Source organism: Drosophila virilis, chromosome X (assembly GCF_030788295.1).
Source record: "Drosophila virilis strain 15010-1051.87 chromosome X, Dvir_AGI_RSII-ME, whole genome shotgun sequence".
Lineage (NCBI taxonomy): Eukaryota > Metazoa > Arthropoda > Insecta > Diptera > Drosophilidae > Drosophila > Drosophila virilis.
The window spans coordinates 17516887-17541057 of record NC_091543.1 but is presented as its reverse complement, the minus strand read 5'-3'; the positions used below and the strand labels follow the sequence as shown (position 1 = coordinate 17541057).

The following is a 24171-nucleotide window of genomic DNA, read 5'->3' as shown; positions in this document are numbered from 1 at the left end:
GCGCTTAAGAAGCCAAAGCAGGAACTAAGCTGCCCGCCTGCCTGGCAATGGGGCGTAGCATGGCGTGACAGGAGCGCGACATTTGCTACTGGTTTGGGCGTTGTTCAGTCGCGCACTTGTGCATCTCATTTTTCTAAGGGAATGTCACACACACGCACAAGGACAGCCGCAGCACAGTAAGGTTTATAAAAAGGACTTCCTCTTAGACAACGCTTTTAGCTAAATTGCGACAAAAGTGAGCAGCGGATGCGAAGCGGGCAGACAGAGAGCGACTTCTGTGCTGGCGGGGCATCTGACATGTCAGCGACTAAAATAATAAAAGAACGTCAAAAGAAGCAGGCACATAAATAAACTGCCCTACTCCCCTTTGTGTGTGTGTGTGAGTGTGTGTGTGATTAGGATAAATGTGCACGCGTCCAAATTGATGTGGCCTCCTTTTGTGTGCCTGCCTGTGCGCTGAGGAATAAGCTGAAGCCAAACCGGAAGCGGATATGCGCTGCAATTGTCATACGCCGTTGGCTTTTAGCTGCCGCCAAAAATGAGTCCGGGTGGGAGAGAGAGACAGAGGGAGGGTGTGAGTGAGAGTGGGAACGATAGCGGGAGCGAGAAATATGCCAAGTGTGCGCGAGTTGGGCATCTTCATAAAGCGTGTCCTTTGGCCGTGTGTTTGTCGTGTGCGTCGTTTACTTGTACATTTTTATTATTATATTTTCTTCCTCTTTTATTTTTCCTTTCGAGCTACTCAAACACACACACACACACACTCACACGCACATGCACAGCATACGTCGCATCTGATGTTTGTCTAATTTGGCGCTACGTTATTATTAAGTGGCCTCGCACTCGATGTGACACAAAGTGTGGCACACACGAGTCTGAAATGTGGCATTTACTGGCTGAGAACCTGTCTCATATGATATTTCAATGAACCCACATGTGTACACACATATATCTATGTGTATATACATGTGTATGTATGTGCGTGTGCATCTGTCTGTAAGTAGGTTAAGAGATATTCACTTAATTGTATTAGATTGCATTCAAAAGGAAACTTCAATCGAAATATGAATTCAAGGCAGAGAAGCACATTTATTTGGGAGAGTTGATTCAGTTAAAGACCTCAAGAGGCAAGGAAAATTTACGAATTTTCTTGAAAAGTCTATAAGCAAATTATTAATTAAATAAATAACTATCTTATTATGATTTTAATTTTTATTAATTCTTATTGTATGTACATAAAAAGGGTATTATGTATTTGTGCAAATGTGCGTACACAGTCAGATAATCGATAACTTGCCCTTTTCCAAGCAATCGATACAAATCGATATCGAAATCCTGTTTTTTGAGTTTATTTCTCTTAGGTTTTAAGAGCTAGAGCCTGCGTATTCCAGTTAAAGTTTATAGAATAGCATATATATTAAGTGTATTTCATTTTATAGCATGAGTTGCAGTCTATATTTGCTGCCCCTGTTTTGCCCCCAAATAACTTTGGCATCGGCTAAGACAGCATTGTATCCATCCGTTCATATCCTTGCTTAGATAATGGGTCACTGAGCTAGCTCTAAGTATATTCATATATTGGACTGAAAAGCAGCTCGAATTATGCTGAAAATTGCATATATGATTATTATTATTTTGAGCTAATAATTGGGGAACAATAATATGCGTTCGACTAGCCTTCAGGCATTTAAGGAATTAAATTTCAGTTAATTTGAGCTAGGCCCAATATGAAATTTACTAATATTTGTAATAAATATTAGACAACATTGAAATTATTCACTCAGCAAATCAATCATGGAGGCGCTTCCACTGGCAGTGGGTGCATGCAATGATTGAATGCCACATTTTGGATATATGTGCCGTTTGGATTTTCGGGGCCAGTCTCGGTTTCCAGTTGCCTGCCACGCCCGCTGCCAGCTCCTTGTATGACAAAGCAGCTGAGAATTTCCGTCTGTTTACAGTTAATTGCGGCTCAGCCGCAGTTAATCGCATGTTACGCATGCACAATGCCTGACAGAGAGTGGGCATGATTGTGGGCGGGTGGTGACGAGTGTGGGGCGTGGGGTGTGGGTTGTGGGGTTGGCAGTGCCACTTGCCACTTACTCCTTGGAGGCATATCAGTTACAGACAGGCAGCCGTTGCTCTGTCACGCCGTTTGTCTGTTTGCGGTTTCAATTGTCACTTGATGTGTTGTGATTATCATATGTACATATGTGTGTGTGTGTGTGTGTGTGTGTGTGTGTGTGTCACCACGCCCACTTCACCCACTTTGCCCACTTTGCTCGCTTTGATGCGGTAATTTGTGTAAATGCGCTTGTCAAATGCGCCAGATTATATTTGCTCATGTTTGACAGACATTTGATGGCAGGCGATCTGCGACTAGCTTCCTGCTATTCCAAGCTAGCCGCATTGCGTATACGCCGCTTGGGCCAAGCGCTGTCCAATTACAATAACTTGCTTTAATGTGTTAAATTTGTGCGCTCACCTGCTGCCAGTTGCCAAAATAGCAGTTAAAACAACAACAACAACAAGAGGAACAGAAGTGTGTGTTTAGAAAGTTTTTCGACAAAAGTCAAACGGGCTTTAGAGCTCACCGGGTGGCAGGTGCGTTCGATGCTCGACAACGACAACTTTAACACTTGCCACACCGCTTGCTCCAGCACCAAACTCCCTCCCCCCCTCCCCCCACACACACACACACACACACACACACACACTTCCCACCACCCGACAAGCGACGTTGCGTAAAAATTTATAGCGCTTCTAAGTAATTGGGAGTTCTTGTTTTTTTCTCGCCGTCTTTTTTGTGTCAATTGAACTGTTGCTGTGTTGAGGCCGGGTCAGCAGAGTTTAAGCTTAAAGCTGGCTGCGCAATTGGCCAGCCGGTTGCAATTTAAGCGTCGCACTGGGCGTAGACAGTGGCACGCCCAGCGCACTAGCATGTGCATATTTGAATAGCAACATGCCTCATATTCAACTAATTAGGCGAGTTTCGCAAATACATTTTCATTATTGTAATTTTACACTCCAGAGCAGCAGGAGAAACAAAAAACTGCGCCAAGGAACGAGCGCAAAAAAGTAGGCAACGCGCAGGCAAACTTCATGCATAGCTCCTGCCCCAGCCCCAGCCCCAGCCCCAGCCCCAAGCCGCACGCTACACCCTGCATTAGTTAGGGGTAGCGCGTTGCAGCGGGCACTGACACATGTAGGCCGAGGCATTTGCATATGCATACGGAATATCTGGAGGTAAAATGCAAAAGCTACCACAGCAGCAAAAGCAGCAAGGGCGAGCTTGTCGTGCGCAGAGAGGGGCAGACGTGAAAATGCGAACAGAGAGGATGAGGCTCGGCTGTGGCTATGTCTGCTGGTTGGGCATTTAAAAAATAGTGACTGCATCGTAACCCTATCAAAATCGAAAAACGTCAAAACTCGAAATGTTAAAGAAACCTAACAAAAAAAAAAAAGAAAAATTAATTGCATGCAAGCGCTTTAAATTGAAGCTAGAAAAAGTTTTTGCTGAACAGACTGAAAAAGCTAAGCATATTGAATCAATTAAAGCTTGTTGGAGACCTGGCAAAATTATATTAAAACGTGGCTGCAAATCCGAAAAGAACTGTCTGTAGTTCAGCTCACGAACCAGCTCGCTGTCTTAACTAATATAGAACTAATGCTTATCAAATGCCTGTTGCTCCCAAACTGCCTTCTGAAGGCTGACTGCTATGTAATTCTGAATAGATCAATAGATAATGCATTAACTCACATTCCATTATAGGGATCATTCACGCTCATTGACTGAGCCGCTTAAATGCCGGCTGCTATGAAAGCGGAAGACAACCATATTTACTGCGATTCCATTAAAGCGATCAGTTGGCTTTTCTTCTTATCTGCTGCTCACAAATCGTTTTCTTATTGGGTTAGCCATTCAAAAGCTGACTTAGTCTCATTGTGTGAGACACTTAAAAGCTGACTGTTATAAGCGCACAATTTATTGAGACTCCATTGCAACGATCATTCGTTGCGCTCTGCTTCAAGTTTGCCTCAGTCTCCTCAGTCGCTCTCATTGACTGCCCCCTTTGAAAGCTCGCTGCTATGTACGAAATAAAGAGATTGCTAGACAATCAATTGACAGATATCATTAGACTGATCATTAGGCGCGCTCTACTTCTTAAATGCTGCTGTCTTCTCAATCGAGAATGCTGTCTATGGTCGGACTATGGCTTTAACCCCAGTTGACTCTTCCTCTCTCTTCGTTTGGCTATCCATCCACTTATTTGATATCGCAGTTTCTCGCCATTTCTCTTTTTCTCTCTCTCTCTCTCTTCTTCGCTGTCTCTCTCCTTAAGCCTAAGCTCAAAACCATTAACACTTGTTTCTGTCATTTTACATGAAAAGCGGAAGCGCTTTTGTTTCTGTGCAACAAACAAGTTTCTTTGGGCCCAGAGTCAGTCGCTGCCACTGCCACTGCCGCTGCCCCTGGCCTAGTCAAGCTACAGCCCGGGCCGAAAGCCAACCACCAAAACGCCCACTCACCTAGAAACGCGAACGTTGTCAGGGAGGGGGGGCAGGGGGTTGGTTGGTTTTGTGGCGTATGCAGGACTTTTATTTTTTGACATGGGTATCCGTATCCTAGATTCATTTGTAGCTTTGCCTGTTTGCAGCAGCAGGCGCTCGTTTATTTGCTTGTTTTTCACTTAGACGGACCACCCTGCCCATCAGCCCGCGCCGTGCCCCTCGTATCCTGCCCGATTCCAAAAAAAAAAAAAAAAAGGAAAAAGAAAAAAAAAAGAAGCCGCCAGCAGTGTTAAATACTTGTACTATGTACATTATAACTCGAGCGGCTGGCATGTCAGGCAGCTGGATGAGGGTGCCGCTTGCATGTTGGCCAGAAAACTTTTCCATTCTCTGTGCGGCAACGTCAACGTCAAGGCGTGGCTGTTGCCTACTTTTCAGCCCACGGGCATAACTTTGCCATTTAAAGGTGTTCACATTGCTGGCTTTGCATACGAGTGCTCCACATGGCGACCAGACGGCGTGAAATGGATAATCTTTTCTTTTTTCCAGACAGTTACGGCTACGAATTCAATTTTAAATAATTTTAAATGGTATTCTTTTTTGTTTTTTTTTATATTTTTGCTTTGACATTAAATTATGATTTAATATCGCAAATTCAAGTGGGTGAATATTAAGATATTTTCTGTTTCGGTTGCTGGTTGCTCTCTCGCTTTTCATTTTAGCTTATCCATACTTAAACATTCCTCTCTCTCTCTCTCTCTCTCTCTCCCTCTCTCTCTCTGTCTCTCTCTCTAGCTCAATTCGTTTCCAAGAAAGAAATTCCCAGCATTTGTGTTTACCTTTACGAGCCTCAGAAATTTCTCCTTCGCTCTCGCTTGCACCATCCCTCTCTCTCTCTCTCTTCTCTATCTACTTTTTGCCTCTCTTTTCAATCCCTCATTTGCTCTTTATAGCTTGAATAAGTTGCAGATAGACTTTGCTTTTGCCTTAACAATCTTTAGATATTCCTCCATCTCGCTCTTACCCCACCTTCTCTCTATCACAGTCTCTCCCTCTCTTTCTCTCTCTCTCTTCCTCTTTATCGCTTATATTTGAACAGAATGTACATAAATTCGCTGTGTGAACTGAACTTTTTATAAAGTTGTTCTCAGCCTTTGCTTTTACCCGTACAAGCCTTAAATATTCCTCCATCTCTCCATCTTTGTTTTACTCATCTCTTTCTCCTTTCACCTCTGTCTCACTCGCTGAAATCTAAAAACTGAATTTCTATAAATTCACATTTTATTTTATGAAGAATAGAAAAGTTTTACGAGTAGCCGCAAATTCGCCTTTCTCTCCTGGCCATCAATCTATTTATCTTACAGTCTCACCTCTAAAAAGGAAACTCCTCAAATTGTTAAAACCGTTAGACTTTCCCCAGACAACAAGCCATTCCTTATATCGTTCTTGTTCCGCTCTCGCTTTGTCTTTTACGATATGATTCCTTTCTCTTTCATTTGTTTCCTTTCTTTTACCTTTTCTCGATTTTCAAATAGTTTGTGTGTCTTCTGAAGCAACCCAAAAGTCTGGTTAAATATTACATCTCTCTTCTGTCTCTCATTCTATGCCTCTCTTTCTCTCTCTCTCTCTTTCCCCCTCACTCTCTCCCTCTCTTCCCTGCTTTTTTACCTTTCAAACGTCTTAGTTCGCATAAATATGCTCATCCCTGGCACTGACGCGTTTATGCGTGAACTCTCTGATGCTTTATCATGCATACATGAACTGCCACGCCCCCCTCAAAAAAAATGAATGAGCATTCATGTGGTACGTGATTCAATGAGACTAACTGCATTGGCATCCACACAGTCTGAATCCTTTCGAACAGCACTGCCAGTGTTCTATAGGTGTTTCGCAAGTTTCTTCAACAAAATTAATTTATAAATTTATCATAAAGTCGAGACCAAAAATCCAATGCACGCACACAAATCGTTACACACACAAACGCATATGTATATATGTATGTATGTATATCAAGAATGAATCGAAGACATCGAAGAATTTTGAGTTGGGCAAAGTCATCGACGCTGACGATGCTGGACGAGCATAATATGTGGATGAGGTTGAGGATGAAGCTGAGGATCTGGATGAGCATGTGGATGATGATGACTGCGCTTGCATAAACGAGTTTGCCGTCAAGTGTGTGAGGGTGTATATATATACTTACATATATCTATATATATGTGTGTGTGTTTCTTTGGCAGTTTCGAATCAATGCGTGAGCCGCATTTTCAATGGGCTCGTCCATCCGCATCCTCCACACTCACCTTGTGCTCATCGAGCCTCACATTTAAGTTATTTATGCAGACTCGCACATACAAAGCATGCAAAGATTCCAGCAACAGGAGCAGCAGCTCGACTGGGCGCCCAGCCAGCGGCAGAGATGGGAGCTGGTAGTCTCATCTAGAGCATCTGCCCCCGGGCTGCATACAATTAGCTGCAACTGTAATTAAAGCAATTGTACCATAAATCTTTTGCCAATTTAATGGCAAATGCTCCGCTCACACCAGTTGGGCTGCGGCCCACCCGAGGCGTATGTGCCAAGCAATTGTTGCCAAAAAAGAGACATAAAAAAAAATGAAATAAAATAAAACCAAATTAATATAAATTTAATAGTTGGCTGGCATTTATGGCCCACACAGGAAGGAGCAGGAAAAGCGAAAGACTCGGATTGTGAAGAAAAGTCATTAAATGCCATCACAAACGTTCGGAAAAAAATGATGCGTTGTGTAATACCCTGCATTTCATGCCAGGGCTGCAAGTCGACATTCCAAATTTTAACTTGCCTTGAGCCAAATCACAAGCCGAACTAGTTGAACCAACAACAAACGCACCTAAAGCAAGAAATCACGTTTTTTATTTGTCTTAATATAATTTTTTTTAATTGAAAGATATTAGTTCACAATTTGTGCATTGCGTGACACTGTGAATGTTCCAAAAACTTAACTAATTTCCATAAAAAAAATTGTTGAAGTGTGTTGAGAGCCAGATCTGCCTGGGAATATGCCCCATGCAGTTGGCAAAATATAAATAAAAGATTAAAAACGAAATCCATTTAGTCGGCACTCTTGAAGCGGCCACACTTGGCCGCCATTCAAAAGCAATTGAAATTCCAAATTAATAACCGCAGCCAGCCGACTGAAGCTGGCGAGGCAGCAGGCCAAGAGCCAAGAGCCAAGCGCCGGCACGGAGTGGGCCTGGAGAAAACAATCAGCAGGCACACACATAAGGAGAGCAGCGTATGTCTAAAGTGTCTATTATAGACTGTTTGATACTGTGCCAACATCGGGGCCAGCTTCGAGTGATAGAAATGTCGGGAGCGAAGCCCAAGACCAGTGGCAAGTCCAAGTCCAAGCTGAAACGTAGTTCGCCACGTTTGTATGACACAAGTGACTTGCCGTCGTTTATGCAGCCGCAGAAGCTGTCATGGAATGTGACGAACGAGAAGCGTCTACATCGTCCCAAGTCGGAGATTGTCCGGGAGCTGCGACGATTGCGTTCCCTGCCAGTGCGCTCCGACGATGATGAGGAGCAGGATCCGACCGCAGCAGCAGCGGCAGCAGCAGAGCCCATACGCACGCTTGAGCAGCTGGATGCACTGCGTCTGACGCGCCATCGCATCGAGCAGCTGCTGCACAGCACCACATTCGAGCAGGCTGTGCGCAGCTGCTTTGTGCGCCTGAACATTAACCCGATCAATGTGCTGCCTGAGTATCGCATTGCCGAGATTATGGACATCACGGAACTGCCGGAGGGCTACTATGTGGGCAAAACGCCCACCAATATTGCGCTCCAGCTGCGCTACGAGGATCTCGTAATGAAGCACGAGCTCAACGACATCTCCAACATGGCGTTCACGCGCGAGGAGTTCGATTTCTGGCACGATAACTGCATCTGCCAGGCCATCGAATGGCCCACCACGGAGCTCATCTCACAGAAAAAAGTCGAGCTCTACAATGCGCTCAACAGCGAGGGCAAAATATCATCCTTGCTGAAGCAGAACGGGCTGCTGCCACTCGCGATGCCGATGCGTCCAGTGCCCAAAGGCGGGTTGCTGGAGCGTCTGGGCGGTGTCTATCCATGGAAATTGCAGCGTCCGCCGCCGCCACCGCCGCCACCAGCACTACCAAATCCTGAACTGGAAGCTGTTGCTGGCAGCGAGGGATCTGGCGAACTGACAAGGCCCGAGCCCGGCTCGGAGGAGCTGGAGGCACGGCGCTCAGAGCCAATGATACCCAGCGCTTAGCCTTTTGGGCGAATCGACTAAAATTTCTGTTTGCGCCGCTAAATTCGGAAATAAGTATATTGTTTTAGTTATGGTTGAACACATTTATTAAGTTGCAGCTGTAGAATACAAAAATAAAAATCTTACAAAATCAGATCAATCGAAGAGGGAATATATAGAAAGCTATTCCCAACGATTGATTGACTGACTGTCGCCTTGGATGCCCAATCTATCGCATCAACTTTTTAGAAAGTTAGGAAAATTCTACTCTTTCAAAGATTTGTAACAATGCGTATTTCCACGCTTTTGGGTGAAAAATGCAAATGCAAATTTGAACGGGGGAAAGTTCAAGTTTCATTCGTCATGTTTCGAAATTATATTATAAATTATATATATTATACAGAGTGCACGGGCAACTGTCAAATATTTATAAAAAATAAATAAATAAAATGTTGTTCGAAACGTCATCCACTGACTGCGGCAAATCCACTTGGGTGAATACAAATGACGGCTCAAGGTGAAACGGCCTGGAAAAAGCGTTGAGCCGGGAAATGATGTTAAGTATTTTCCTACTTAGTTTCGTAAGCGCACAACATTTTGAAGCAATCATAGAAGTCGTCGAGCAGACACACTTTTCGTGCACGTACGCAGTTTTGTTTAATTTCTCAGTTCAGTTCGATTTTAGCTCTAACAAGCAACGTGCTTAGAAATTTATATATATATTTTTTTACTTTTTCCAAAAATAAAAGTTGAACTTTTGGAAAACCATAGTGATTATTCTTATACATTTTTATACATATATTTATACATTATATATACATACATATATATATATATATATATATATATGTTTTGGATATCTGAGTTTGATAAGTGCCTCAAGCAGTTGCAACTGGCGTACATACGAGTTTTTAAACTCTTCTTTCATTGACATTTGAGTTTGGTTAACGAGATTAATTAGTCGCGTAAGAGAAGTTGCTGGTTCGAAGTGTTCACTAGAGCCAATCAATATGGCGGATGAGGAGAATCGCACGCAAGTGGTACGCCTATTGGGCGACATGATGAACGCCCACTCGGACGTGGTGCGGCAATCCACCGAGGAGTTAACTAGCCTCTACACAGATCCAGACAGCACGGTTCAGGTGTGCATGGTGCTCGGCAATGTTGGCAAGCTGCCGGCGATGCGCAAATGTGCCGGACATATACTCAAGAATCGGCTGGGCCAGCCGGACGTCTGGAAGAACCTGCTGCCCAACCAGCAGAAGGAGGCCCAGGATGCGCTACTCGGCGCATTTAAGAGTTTGACCATGAACGATGATGAAAACCTGCAGCTGACCGTAGTGCGTAATGTTGGACTTGTGATGGGCCTGCTGCTGGATGCTGGGAATGCTGAGGCTGCGGCCTGGAACGATCTCATCATAGATCATGTGGAGGAGCTGTGCGTATCCAGTGATAAACTTAGCCAGCTGCTGGGCGCTATTTGCTTTAAGTTGCTCGTGAAAACATCGCCGGATATGTTCGAGAAATATTTGGTGCGTGCCAAGAACATATTCGTGCGTACTCTGGAACTGGCCAAGGAGCAGGGCGAATTGGCCACACCGGCAACGGAACATTTACTGTCTGGCTGGCACATGGCCATACCGCTTTTCAGCAGGCGTCCCTGTGATCAAGAAGAACTGGCCGCCACACTGCCTTTGATTATGCAGATGACGCATGCCTTTGCATATCAGCCGAATCCGAAACGCAGCTGTCGAGGATTCGATGTGCTTGCAAAGCTGAACAAGCACTTGCCGGAGCTGATGTGGCCGCAACTGAAGCTGGTGCTCGATGAGCTCTTTCTGCTGGCGAGCGACACAAATCTGGGTGATGAGATCCGTGTCCAGGCCATAATGGCCTTGAGGAACTGCGTGCGCAGCAAGCGGCGGCACATCATCCGGCTGAAAATGATGGACAAGCTGCTGATGACCCTATATCGCCTTATGGCCATCAAGCCGGCTCTAGATGCGGATGGCGAGGAGCTGTACTTGGGCGACACACAGGAGGCACAATCGCCGCTATCCGAGGCCGCCCAAACGGTGATCCTTGTTGCCGCCGAATCGGACACCAATCGCGTTGCGTTGCGTGCCCTGCGCCTGATGCAGCCGCAACTAGAGCAACAGCAGTCGGCGGTGCACCGTGTGGCCGCCCAGCTGTTTCTAGCTCTGATGGCCAAGGGATTTACAGACCTACTGGCCGATGCACCATTACGCAGCTTTATTTCGGCGGTCGAGACGGGCATTCGTGATGTGGAGCCAATGGTACGCAGGTCAGCACATTTCGCACTATCCATTATGGCCGAGAATCTGCAGCCGGAGATTACCGTGATGGCGCCCAAAGTGCTGCCCCTGTTTTGTGAATTCTTTGATCAGATGACGCCAGAGCAGCGCATAGCCGACCATGAGACAGAGTCACAAACACGCATGTTCTGCACACTGGAAATTTATTGTGAGAGCCTTAGGCGGGAGGCATTGCAGCCACATCTGGGTGAACTAATGAAGCGGCTAATGGGTGCTTTGCAGCCGGACAACAATTCCATTTCGCTGCGCCAACTGGCGTTGAGTGCCGTCGCCTCTTTAGGCAAAATATCAAAAGATTTATTTAGGCCGCACTTTGATGAGGTGCTGGCCATTACGCTGCCTCTGGTTAGAGAGAAGCCTCCGGAGGAACGGATGCTTCTACGAACTCAAGCTATACAGGTTAGTTTGTTAACAAGCGGCCTTCAATGCGATTTTGTGAATTTACATCTTTCCAACCTTTTTCCCCATTTACTTCGCTTTTCTATGCGATTCTCATGGCCTCAAATAAGGCTCAGAAGGCTCATATGGTTAGTTCACTCTCTAAAAGTTGAAAACCCTATTGCAGGTAGTCAATATGCTGAGCAACGTTGATTCTGAGAAATTCGCTGAGAATGCTCCGGTGCTGATGGACAGCTATTTGGAGATGATGGAGCACATGAGTAGTACACAAGTCTTCATGTTCGACATGCTCGCGATGCTGTCCAACTATGTGCCGGAACAGATTCGAGTGAATTTTTCATTTCTTATAGTTGGAGTTCTGGCTGCAATTAAGGATGGCAAGGACAGCGATGACGAAAAGGACGAAGACGGATTCGATGCCGAGACCGATGCAGATGCAAGTGTCTGTGCCGAAGAAGACAGCATTGGGGACGGCCACGGCGATCAGACGGGAGAGGGCAACACAAGAAGCATCACTAGCAGCATTGGCAGCTTAGGCACTTCGGCTGCACCCGATGAGGCACTATTGTGCCTCAAGACATTGGCCATCAACATGCCGGACACGGTAATGCCCTATATATCGGAGGCGACGCGCTGTGTCTCTTCGTACACGGATTCGCAGAACGAGCTGGGCAAACGGGCTGCATTCGAGGTGCTGACGGAATTTGCCATTCTTCTGTACCGCAAGGGCGACAGAAACGAGGCCAAGTGCCAGTTGAACGAACTAATGCCTGATTTGGTTGACTTTGTGGAAACGGCCAAGGAGACGGCCAATGTTGTTGCCGCCATGAACTGCATAACACAATTCCTCAAACTGTTTGGGTCCGAGGCTCTGGAAGGTGAGGGATTTGCCGATATGATCATAAATATTGTGCGCAAGACCCTGCGCCGCAAGCTCAACTGTCAGTTCGATATTGGCCAGGACACGAAAATGTCCGTACTGCAACAGTGGAGCCAGGCCCTACATTCCGAGATCCAAGTAATGGAGGCCGCCGGCGAGATGCTGCCCGTTTTTGGCCAGTCGATGCGTAGACGCCAATTTGCTGGCCATTTTCATAGCATTAGCAATCGCTTTCTGAAGAGCCTGCGCCAGTGCGAGCCCACTGGCCAGATCACGCCGCATCTGTACTTTCTCTACAAGCTCGTCTATCGCTGCATGGAGCCGCTTGGAGTTATCGCCGAGCAGTACTACGACGTGCTCTGCTATAGCGTTGTAGACTGCATGATGGACAACAAGCCGCATGTGATTCAGTTTGCCATCAACTTGATCAACTGGATGCTCACGCACGCCCATGACAAAGAGAACATGGAGACCATCATCACGGCCACCTCACAGGTGTTTATCGATGCCCTGAATGCCAACTCGCCACTGGCCAACGAGAAGCGGGAGCAGGTTGCCGCAATTCTGGCGCGCATGATGATGAACTGCGAAACCCTGTCCACCGAACAGGTTCTGCCTTTAGTGTACGAAAATCTTCCGTTTAGCCACAATTTCGATGCCTATATCCAAGTGGTTCCCGCTCTGCGCAAACTCTATCAGCAGAAACCAGCTGTGCTGGAACCACACCTCAGCCAGACTCTAAAAGTGCTGCTCGAATCGCTGGAGAAGCACCAGCTGCCCAACGAGGACACGCGTCAGACTGCCATCGAGTTGCTGGCTCTCATCAAGGTTGATCAGACGTCACTCTACGATGACATCGGGCAACAGTTTCCTGGCGCTAGTGCCTTAATCACATAAGAAAAGTATTGTGTATTTTCTTACACTGGAAAATACTAAAGATTATAAAAAAAATACTATATGCAGTATTCCATAGAGAGCTGCGAGAAAACCTGAAAAAAAAAAGTGAATTGCAATTCGGGACGGGGTAATAAAAATGCATTAGGTTGGGCCAATTAATTACAACACGGGATCTCAATTGGTACGAACGTTAAAACGCACTCAACAAAATTCTGGTGCACTTACTATCGGTAAATAAAATCAAAATTTCAGTACCTGAGCAAATTTTATTGCGGTTTGTCGTTATGCAATATTTTCGCATTGATAAAAAGCTATGCCTAGCTTAGACCTTACACAGAGATGTGGGGGAAAGAAGAACACGTCAGCTTAAGGTGCGCAGCAAGCAGCTAGAAAGATTGTAACGGTAGCCCTCTTACTTTCCTAATTTTAGTGTTTTTTTTTTTTTTACAGTGTATAACATTTTGGCCAGTGCTTAGAGCACAAGTATTTCAGCTGAAGGGACTTGGAACGTGATCAACCTTTTATACGCGCTGTCAATGCTCTAGCTCTGCAGAATATATAATATAGTTAGATGTATTTACTCGGCAATCGATCAAAGTTAAATGTCATGAAGCTATTTAAGTGGACTGCTGTTCATTTTTCCAAGCTGTCCGGTGGATAATAGCCAATGAAACAATGCAATAAAGCGATGTTTGGGGGTGATTGATTGGGTCACAGGCCGAAATGGGGGAATGCGAAAAACATAGCGACAAATCGAATTCTCAAGCTGAGGGTTGACCCACAAGAGGGTAAATAAATATGTAAACTGTTTCAATGCAATTAGTGACAAACTGAGTTACAAAGAGAGCCAGCAAGAATCCTGCAACAGTTGCCCAGCACAAGGAATGTAAAAAATGTCCAGCACTTCATTTGACGGGGGCCTTGGTGGTGCGGTCGATCGGTGGGGCAGGCAGGCAGGTACTTTTGCTTGCCACATTTTGGATGTCAAGTTTTGAAGGCCAATGTGATTGAAATTTTGCCAAGTTACAGCGAATTGAATTGGCAGCAAATTGTCGCCAATAAGGCAGGCAAATTAAATAAAATGCAATTAGCCAACTAAATGAGCGCGGGGCGTGGCACGGCTGGCATGGAGCACGGGGCATGGGGAATGGGGCATGACAATCACACGGTTGATGAGCAATTAGAAAATACACGGTTGCCTTCTGACAGAGCGGCGCAACCTTGAAGCGAGTTATTTTCCCTTTCAGCATTTTTTGGCCGCGAACAGACAGACTGGCCAATTAATTAATATTTAATTTATAGCCTCAACAGTTTGGCCAACAATTTCATTATGCTCTTGAGTCCTTGTTTTCCTTTTAGGTTTCCTTTCTACGCCCTTGTCGAGGGTATTATTAGTTTATCACGACGTGTGCAACGCTTCCAAAAAGACAGCTCACATAAAGTGTAATGTGTTCTTGATCAGTATCAATTCTTGAGTCCTTGTAGCTCTATTCGTCTGTCTGCCAAATAAATATCAAATCGGTTTACTTTATCATTTGGCAAGAGTATTTCAGCTTCGGCCTAATGTAGATAGTCATACGCTCCTGTTGTTTTTGGTTTTTTCCGCGCATTTTTCGGTTGGCCAGTTGGCCAGGCTAACAAAAATTTTGTTTCTACATACTTTGCAGAGGTTTTCCTCTAGTTTTTTTCTCTTGTGTTTCTTGCACCATGTTCTGTTTTTCCGCGCTCGTCTAATTAACTTGAAATGAGTTTTTCGTTTTCCCGACTTTCAGCTGCTATTTTCCCCTTTCCATTAAGCTCTAACTTTTTTGTTGCAACAGTGCGTGTGTGTGTATGTGTGTGTGTCCGACAAATGCCTTTTTTATGGTTCTGTTGTTTTTGCCTTGGCATAATGTCACTTAATAAATTTGACGACTGTTTTATGTTGTCGCTTTGGCCCTTAAATGAAAAAAAAAATAATATAATATATATATATATTTATATATATAAAAAACACAGAAAAAACAAACCTTAAAAAAATGGAAAACCAGAAAGCAACACGCCCATTACAACACGTAGTGGCCATAAATATAAAAGGCTGTCACCCCCACAAAAGTGGGTGGGGCGTGGTCGGGGGAACGCTCATATGCAGAGGGCAACATAAAGCCAACCTTGACCTGCGGCGGGTTAGGGTTAGGCATGTATGTGTGTGTGTAGGTGTATGTGTGTATCTATCTATGTGTGCCCCAATGGCACACACACAATCAGGACCAAATGTGTGTGGGCAGGCTCAGGTTGCGTTTGGTGACGTCTCCTGATTTGCCATATTAATTGCGCATCAGCTCATGAGGAGCAGCAACCGCAGCAGGCGCCGACGACAGAGGGGAGAAGCAGCAGGAGCTGTGCTCGAGTGCTGCTGCCATCAATGGTCTATCGTATTCTGCAAACTGCATGAGGTGAGGTTTAACAGCCTTAGCCAAACTGCTAGCAAAAGTGGGTGTGGCCAAACTATTTTGGCTCCCATCGTACAGTTAATTTTTCTGAAAGTGTAGTATATTATAAGCAACTACTGTCACAGGGAAAGTGGACTTAAACTCTGCTCGCCTCGCCTATAATTCTCAACTAGTTACAGGTACCTAGGTGTATATTTAACTAGAGTTGATAGCAAAATCTGCTGTTGATGACATTGAGAGGTTTGTGAAATTAGCTGCACAGATAACCTGCTCACTTGTTTTTGATCTTGAGCCGGCCTGGTTTATATTAACGTAAAATAAGGCAACATGTTTTATAAATGATGATTCTTAATGGGAAGGCTGCGCTGCTCAGCGATTCAGAAAAATCAACTGTGCCCCACTTCAAGCCGCACGTCTTTGTGTCGTTGACATTTTCTACATTTTAATTTCTGTTATATTACAATTTTCTGTGTTCTTATTTGATTTTATTTTCATTTTCTGTTTTCGGTTAGCTGCTTTTATTGGTCCACGCGGCGTATGGGTTACATGACACAAATACGAGTAAGTTCAAGTGAAAGTCACTTCCATTGCGGGCAGAGGCAGCCGCAGGAGCTGGTCGGAGCTGGGCGGAGCTGGGCGGAGCTGGGCGGAACACATGTTACCAGCTTCACTGCTGCTGCGACGGCTCAGCTCGACTTTTGACATTTACAAGTGCCTGGCGGGCATCCATGGCCGGGTCCGTGGTCCGGGCGAAATACTGACGTCTGACGTTTGGCTGTTGATGTTGCGACTTTTGGTCGGATTAAATGCGCTGCTACACCTGGTGACATATCTTCGAAAACAAGCGTGCAGATGGGTGATGGCAATCAACGAACATCAAAATTCAACGTTCAACTTTACCGAACGGCAACAACGAAAACAACAGCAGTAGCATCGGGTCGAGCAGGAGCTGGGGCATGGACATCGTATGGCAGCATCAGCATCAGTCAAAACTTTGCCAGCAACTGAATTATGTCATTTGGTGACGGGGCGCGCACAGATGCAGATGTGGTTAGGTGAGTAGCTGGGTTGGTTGGGCAGCAATCGATAGTAATCGTTGGCTCGGTTGGCACAGCAATGGATCCGGATTTATAGGTAAATGGTGCCACATGCATACCAACATGCCAGGTTAAGACACGGCACAGTGAGGCAACATTCGCAGACAAGGCTGATTTATTGTTGAATATCGATAGCACAAGAGTTATCAATACCGACGACAAGCCGGCTATCGATATCGAGAGCTTAGCGCTCGCTCAATTTTCGGGTCTTGAACCAGGCGTTGGTTCAAACTTTTGGCATATAGTTTTAGTTAATTTTAAGCGAATATGGCTTTGATAATGTTTTGATTTGTTTGATTTTGCGGCAACTTTTTAGTTCCGTTTTAAGTTTCGTTTGTGTCTTACGTAAGGTAGGACGACAAACGCCGGGACGAAGTTTATGGATCGAACTCCCGCGAAGCTGCAATATGATATCAAAATATGATAAAGTATTCATCTACTTGCCATTTAATGTAATAATACATATTATCAATATTTCGCACAGTAATTTCCTACATGGCACGATTCATTCTTTTTTGTCTGGAAGAGTGAATGAATACGCTTGATCTGTGACTTTAGTATTAGATCTGGGATATTTACTATTGAAACTGTGTCGATTAATATGTATGCCAATAATCGGAGTATCGAAACTGATTTCTTGAAGTTCAATCCCAGTGTGCGACTGTGTCGCTTGGCTCCCATCTAGTATCAAGTAAAACTGGTCAATGAAGCTGCCCGCACACTCGTGCGGCTTAAAAAACGCAGGAAAAGGCTTGTTTTATATTTTTTGTATGCTTAAAAGCAACTAGAACATATTTAATGAACGGTATTAAGAGTTTTACGAGTTCCATACAATGTTTTCGCAATCAGCCTCAAAGCATTTGGCAGCCTTAACAACAAATCGTTGGGTCACCAGCTCAAGAGCTTGAAGCATACAATTTGATACTGCATGGGAAGTATTATAGAGTCGCTAAGTTGAAGCATGATAACCGCAGTAGTAATTGAAGTAACCACCTGTGCCTGGTTAAGGTTTAAGGATTAAGGATCTCAATACTTCCGTAGGACGCAATATTGTGCCACAGAATCAGTCGAACTTTTTTATGCTAATAGCTGATTAATATTCATTGTAACAGTATATGTGAGGTATTCGATAAGGTTTTTTAATCGAAAGAGTATCGTGTTTCGCTATGGTATCCACTGTGCAAGCGCTTTTCCCAGCCAGTCATTACATGCCGCACATTTTCCATTTTCCATTTCGTTTTTCATATATTTCTTTTTTATTTTTGGCAATGCCGTGTGCCAGTGCCTTGAATATTTTTCTTCAATTTTATTAAAATTATGGAAATGAATGAAATACTTTTATACTTATCTGCTGCCACTGGCTGCTGTTGCTGCTGCTGCTGCTGCTTGCCCCGCTGGCGTCAGCGACATCTTTTGAGCGAACGAATTTATCGAAAATTGCAGCAGTCGTTTGCCACGCCTCCGCCTTCAGTGGCATGCCTTGAACGGTGGCAGCTACAGTAATCCCCTTTGCTGATGCGAATCCAATCGTTGCACAGAATGTTACCTGCAGCTACCTGGGCTCACGCATATACCATGGCCAACCTTCCACTCATTTGCATGTCCAAGTTTCGGTTATGGTTCTGATGTCGACTCCGATATCCGATTCAGCTACAAATTTGCTGTTGCTAATTTTGCATTTTCCTTCACTGAAATGAAGAAAACTATGGAGGAAAGTGGAAAACATCAGCTGGCCAACTCGCGTTTAATTGTTTTAATTGCATTTCATTTCATTTCCTTGCCTCATTGTGGGTATTTTGTTGCCGTTTCATTTCGTTACGGCCAGTTTCTTCTTCTTGGGCTACACTACACCTTCTACCCCCCCTCCTTCCCGTTTGCCAAGCACCTGCAGTTGTAAAAGTTGTTCAAGTTTGTTGTTCATTAGCGCACAAACTTGACACCAAAAATGGGCACTGCACTTGTTTGCCTGGCGCCACCTGGCGGTGCATTTGGCAGGCTGTCACTAATTGCATCGGAGAGGTTATCCGTGTTTTTCCCCCTGGTTGCCTTGGGAGTGCGTTTGGTACGCCCACACCCGAATGCCGGCTCCACAATTTGATTTGTCGCAATATTTTTCGCATTTTGCACATCAATCACAGCCGTTGCAGGTCCAGGTCCAGTTCCAGATCTAATTCGATTTAGTTTAGCTGCGAAATGAAAAACTTAAATTATTTCACTTTCGCCTCAATTTCGCCAAGTGACCCTCTTGTATATTGCGATTCTGGGCAGCATACCAAACAAATTATTTTCTCTACTCCCTTAAAAAGGTGTATTTGAAATGGGGAATTATAGAATTATTTTATTTGGGATTAAACTATATCGTTTATTAAATTAAATTGAGGGTTAAGAGTGGGAAAGGACACACATATTTATTAAAAGTGCGCTATGCGATTTGTCAAGGACACGTTTCAGAAACTTTAATCTAAAAAGACCTAAAAGAATGTGCATAGAATAGATGAGAGATTTGGGTGCATTTAAAATTGATTTTGACTTCGAGGAGATGAATTTAGATATCAAAGCTTATATATATATTTGAAATTATGCAAACATCCTTTTGGAAACGCACTAAGTTTAAGTGTGCGTTTTTCTCATTGCATTCGACTCCATGTAGGGTTATACTCAATGGCAATCTTTCGAAATGCAGGAGAAAACATATTGAGGAACTACAAACAGGCAATGGGCATAGTTTTTTGGCTGACAATTAGCGCCATGGACTGCGTCTCTTTGTCCAGTGCAGATGACAGCTTAGAAAAATCACCGCCAGGTTTGGCTGGCAGAGTCTCTCACCAGCTGTGCGTGTGTTTGTGTGTGTGTGGGAGGTGTGTGTGTGTGTGTGGGTATTCAAGTTTGAAGTGGTTGCCCGCCTGTCACTAGACAAATGTGACATATTTGCGGCACATGGCCATCTCGCTTGCACCCTGTATGCCGGATGGCAGCAGCATCATTAGTCATCTTCAAGTGGGCGTTGAGTGGAATTATGCAAAAGTTGCCTCAAAGTGACCAAAATCACGCGCACAATAACAACAACAACAACAACAACAACAAAAGAGGAGAGCCACAACAATAACTGGCATTCCACTTGAAAGTCAAAGTCAAAGCCGTGACTGTGACTGCCACACACTTTGTTACTGTAAAGTTGGCACCGGAGTGGGCAAACCTGGACCGGATTGGAGGAGCACTGAAGTGGAGCCTGGCAGATTTGGAGAGCTGTTGGGCAGCAGCAGCCGGGTCCCCAAATTAATCTTATTTAATTTGAATTTTTATATAAATAATGTAGAGCTCACCGAAAAGCCGCCAAAACTTTTGTTCAAATTTTTATTATTAAATGGCTGCGGATAGCGACCAGGGTGTGTGTGGAGGCGAACGGCGGTCGTCGGACGGCGACCCGGCCCGACCAGCCATGAGCGATGAGTGGGCGGAGCACGTGCGCGGCTACTTGTGAACACTTTCCAATTTGTTGAATCCTCGCCAGCAAAACAATTTGTGGCGTCCATCCAAACACTGTAAACAGCAGGACCAGAGACAAAGAGAGCGAGAGAGTGAGTGAGTGCGAGGTGAGAGGGCAAGATAGGGGGAGAGCGCGAGTGGGAAGGGCAGAGGAGCGGCACCTGCTGGCGGCATAAGCAGCGGTAGCTAGTATACTGGTAGCTGGACATGGGCCGGGCTAGCCCATCCTGTCCAAACGTGTGTCATTCTGTGGCAACGCGGCACCGAAATGATTTATGACAAAGCTTTGCGCCTGCTCCGGGATCGGTTGAGTTCGCGTACATGACCAAGGGAGGGGGGCAGGACCATGACAGGGCGCCAGTGCGGCATCTGGGGCAAGCAGCGGGTTCAACCTGGTCTAGGGCTAGCTGGGTCCAATCGTGTCGCATTTGTCGCATAAATGCAAAGTGTTTTAAAGTTGTTGTTGATTTTGGCAGAGCCCGGCTGAGATTGAGCGAGCGCCAAGAGATGAAATATGCACGGTTATGAACAGAACAGGGGGCAGCGAAAACAGTTCACAAAGGTGACACAAAGTTGACGAGCTTTAGATAGATGCGCAGAGCATAAAGGTTAAATTGTGATAAGCAAAACAAAAAAAAAAAAAAAACGAAAACAAATTTATCCAAGACAGCCAAAGCTCTGTTTATGCGTACCTAAATAAATTTCCATGCCCCCTTCACACAGAGAGACACGGCTGATATTTACTTAGGCAACTTCATTGTGGGCCAAAACCCAAATTGAGCCTTAAGAAGAAAAATGGGATATGGAAATAAGCAGTACTTGGTTTAAGAAACAACGGCAATCTAGCTTCGAATATCAGGCTAGTATATGGACTAACTTTTATCTTGGGCTATAGCAGCCATAATATCTAGTTCTTACTATGTCCCATATTTATCTCTTTGTTTTAACAGCCCATACCGCAAGAGCTAGCCAGCTGAAGGGTGGCTTTAAACCTGTTTACAGCGATCTTTGTTCAAATTAATTTAAGGGGTGTTTCACACTTTTCAGAAAATCCACACCTTGTCGGTGGACAATGCGCTTCAATGATTACTTTGGCGACATTTTAGGTTTCGTCCGATGCGATAACCATTAACATTATTATTGAAAATAATTAATAATAAATTCCTCCGCAATTTATCTAAAACTTTAGGCATACATTTTGCTACTAGCATAGCCGGAGAGTACTTGTATACATATATGTGTATGTTTGTGTGTATGTATGTGTGTATGTATGTTTGTGTGTATGTATTATTGTATATATGTATGTATGTATGCATATACATGTAAATTTAATTTAACTTCCGCTGGGCTGCAATTTAAATAAAACGTGTCTTTAAATGAAGCCCTCCTCCTCGATTCTCAAAAATTCAAGTAGGCCCAGCAAATTTACGTGCTTTTTCTACAAGTGTTTTTTTTTTTTTGTGAGTGATAATAAGTAGTGTTCTCATTGTGTATAAAGGTATGTATGTCTTTTTGTTTGTATGCATGTACGTATGTAGGTTTGTATTTTGGTATAGATGTATGTATGTATGTAATTAGTTAATAAATAGTATGAATGTATGCATTTATGTAAGTATGTATTTATATATGTATGTATGTATGTATGTATGTATGTATGTATGTATGTATGTATGCATGTATGTATGTATGTATGTATGTATGTATGTATGTATGTATGTATGTATGTATGTATGTATGTATGTATGTATGTATGTATGTATGTATGTATGTATGTATGTATGTATGTATGTATGTATGTATGTATGTATGTATGTATGTATGTATGTATGTATGTATGTATGTATGTATGTATGTATGTATGTATGTATGTATGTATGTATGTATGTATGTATGTATGTATGTATGTATGTATGTATGTATGTATGTATGTATGTATGTATGTATGTATGTATGTATGTATGTATGTATGTATGTATGTATGTATGTATGTATGTATGTATGTATGTATGTATGTATGTATGTATGTATGTATGTATGTATGTATGTATGTATGTATGTATGTATGTATGTATGTATGTATGTATGTATGTATGTATGTATGTATGTATGTATGTATGTATGTATGTATGTATGTATGTATGTATGTATGTATGTATGTATGTATGTATGTATGTATGTATGTATGTATGTATGTATGTATGTATGTATGTATGTATGTATGTATGTATGTATGTATGTATGTATGTATGTATGTATGTATGTATGTATGTATGTATGTATGTATGTATGTATGTATGTAGTATGTATGTATGTATGTATGTATGTATGTATGTATGTATGTATGTATGTATGTATGTATGTATGTGTGTATGTCTGCTCTTTGAAATTGAGTTTGGGCCGATCGGATGGTGAACAAAAAATGTGCACACAAACGTTTTTCGCCCCGTTTTAATGTGCACCTGCAATAAGGTAGCTACAGTATACATTTCACTGAATATGAATATTATCAAAAAATATATAAATTGCTATACTATGCGATTCACATAATTTCAAGTAAGCTGGCAGCGTCCTTAAGCTAATAATCAATATCTCTGCTTTTCTGTTCTTTCAGTGATGTGTTTGTATAAAAGTTCGTCTCCCGCCACTGATAAATGACAATGCAATAGTCATGCGTGTGAATTGGCAGGTGAGTTCGTAATTACAAATACATAACAATCTGTTTCTATAATTACTAACATATATCTTATATAAGTATTAAGTATTAAAATTATAAACTTACTAAGTATTAGAATATGAATGTGGTGAAAGATCTAAGATTTTCTCATGAAGCAAATGAAATTATAATATCTTTATACACAAAGTATCTGATTGACTGACTGATTGATCGACTGATTGATTGATAGTCAATGCACAGCCTGTTTCCTCAGCATTAACATGCGCTTTATCATGTTGTAAAACTCACCACAATTAACAACTACTGTTCGTGTTCTTTATCAAGTTCAAACTTAACATGGAAACACTTGACAGGCAGATAAAATTGTAGCGTTGCCACCTTGCTAGCAAAAGAAAATAATTAAAGAAAGAAAATTGACGTTGAGTTGTCTTGACAGCTCGGGTCGCCAAGGTATGGCCAATAAGTCGAGATGCTGCCACACTTTTCCGAACTCTTCACATTTGCGTAGAGAATACTTAAAGGCAATTCAACTGTATTTGAACTAAACGCATTAACTTTGACTCGAACATGAAAGGCGCATGTTCCTAGCCATTTAATATAATTCTGATTAAATGAACATTGACTAAAAGGTATATCCAAAGCTCTAGCATGTATTTAAGCTGTGGCCTTAACTAATTTGAAGATGTAGCTGACGACCATCATCCCCCACGCCCGAAATGTGATAGGCCCATGAGAGCCCGAAATAAAAGCATTTTTTAATTTTGTTTTATTTTGCTGACAGGTGGGCGAAGATTCATTGTTTTGGCAAGGCGCTCCGATGAGCCCGAGCCGACTTTTTAATTGTATTAACACGCTAATGTAAATCGCATAATGCCCCACCAAGGGCTAAGGGCGAGAGGGGGGAGGCGTGTGAGTAAGAAAAGGTCTTTTGGGCTCATCTCCAACGTCGCTTATTTCATATTTATGTTTATATTTTCTCCAGTCACGCTTTTAAGAGCGTTGAATAAATTTTAATTGTCTTCGGATGTCGCGATGCTTTTCATTTATTTTTCGTGGCGCCCCCGGCTGGGGCATTAAAAAATATTGCAGCATAAGGTACTGCGCGCTGCCCACCAAAAAAAAAAAAAAAAAAACAAGAAAAAAAGAAAAGGTAAACAAAAAAAAAAACATATGGCTGACATTATGCGCGTACTTACA

At 43.4% G+C, this 24171-nt stretch overlaps 3 protein-coding genes across 5 annotated transcripts in view; all 3 read left to right on the top strand.

Annotated features, from left to right (window-relative positions):
* The window catches only part of LOC6635438 (E3 ubiquitin-protein ligase KCMF1), a 126203-nt gene that overhangs the window by 17795 nt on the left and 84237 nt on the right, over positions 1 to 24171 (top strand). The window contains exon 3 of one of the 2 annotated variants that reach the window (XR_004305033.2): positions 22912 to 22986. Coding sequence is in view for 1 of the 2 variants with exons in the window: in XM_032439733.1 (XP_032295624.1) it covers positions 22969 to 22986 (18 nt within the window). In the remaining variant the exon portion in view is untranslated. Of the gene's footprint in view, positions 1 to 22911; positions 22987 to 24171 lie in introns of those variants that run through there. The other variant, XM_032439733.1, reaches the window with a different exon arrangement.
* On the top strand, positions 7764 to 9001 carry LOC6636698 (RNA polymerase-associated protein RTF1 homolog). The gene has a single exon (XM_002060077.3). The coding sequence runs from the start codon at positions 7790 to 7792 to the stop codon at positions 8792 to 8794; it is 1005 nt and encodes a 334-aa protein (XP_002060113.2). The 5' UTR covers positions 7764 to 7789; the 3' UTR covers positions 8795 to 9001.
* LOC6636722 (importin-4) lies at positions 9505 to 13553 on the top strand. 2 transcript variants are annotated; one of them, XM_002060076.4, is made up of 2 exons: positions 9505 to 11508; positions 11675 to 13553. In XM_002060076.4, the coding sequence occupies exons 1-2, from the start codon at positions 9784 to 9786 to the stop codon at positions 13283 to 13285; spliced, it is 3336 nt and encodes a 1111-aa protein (XP_002060112.1). In that variant the 5' UTR covers positions 9505 to 9783; the 3' UTR covers positions 13286 to 13553. The 2 variants fall into 2 exon arrangements, with proteins under 2 accessions (XP_002060112.1, XP_032295620.1); XM_032439729.2 differs by having other exon boundaries at positions 11619 to 11740.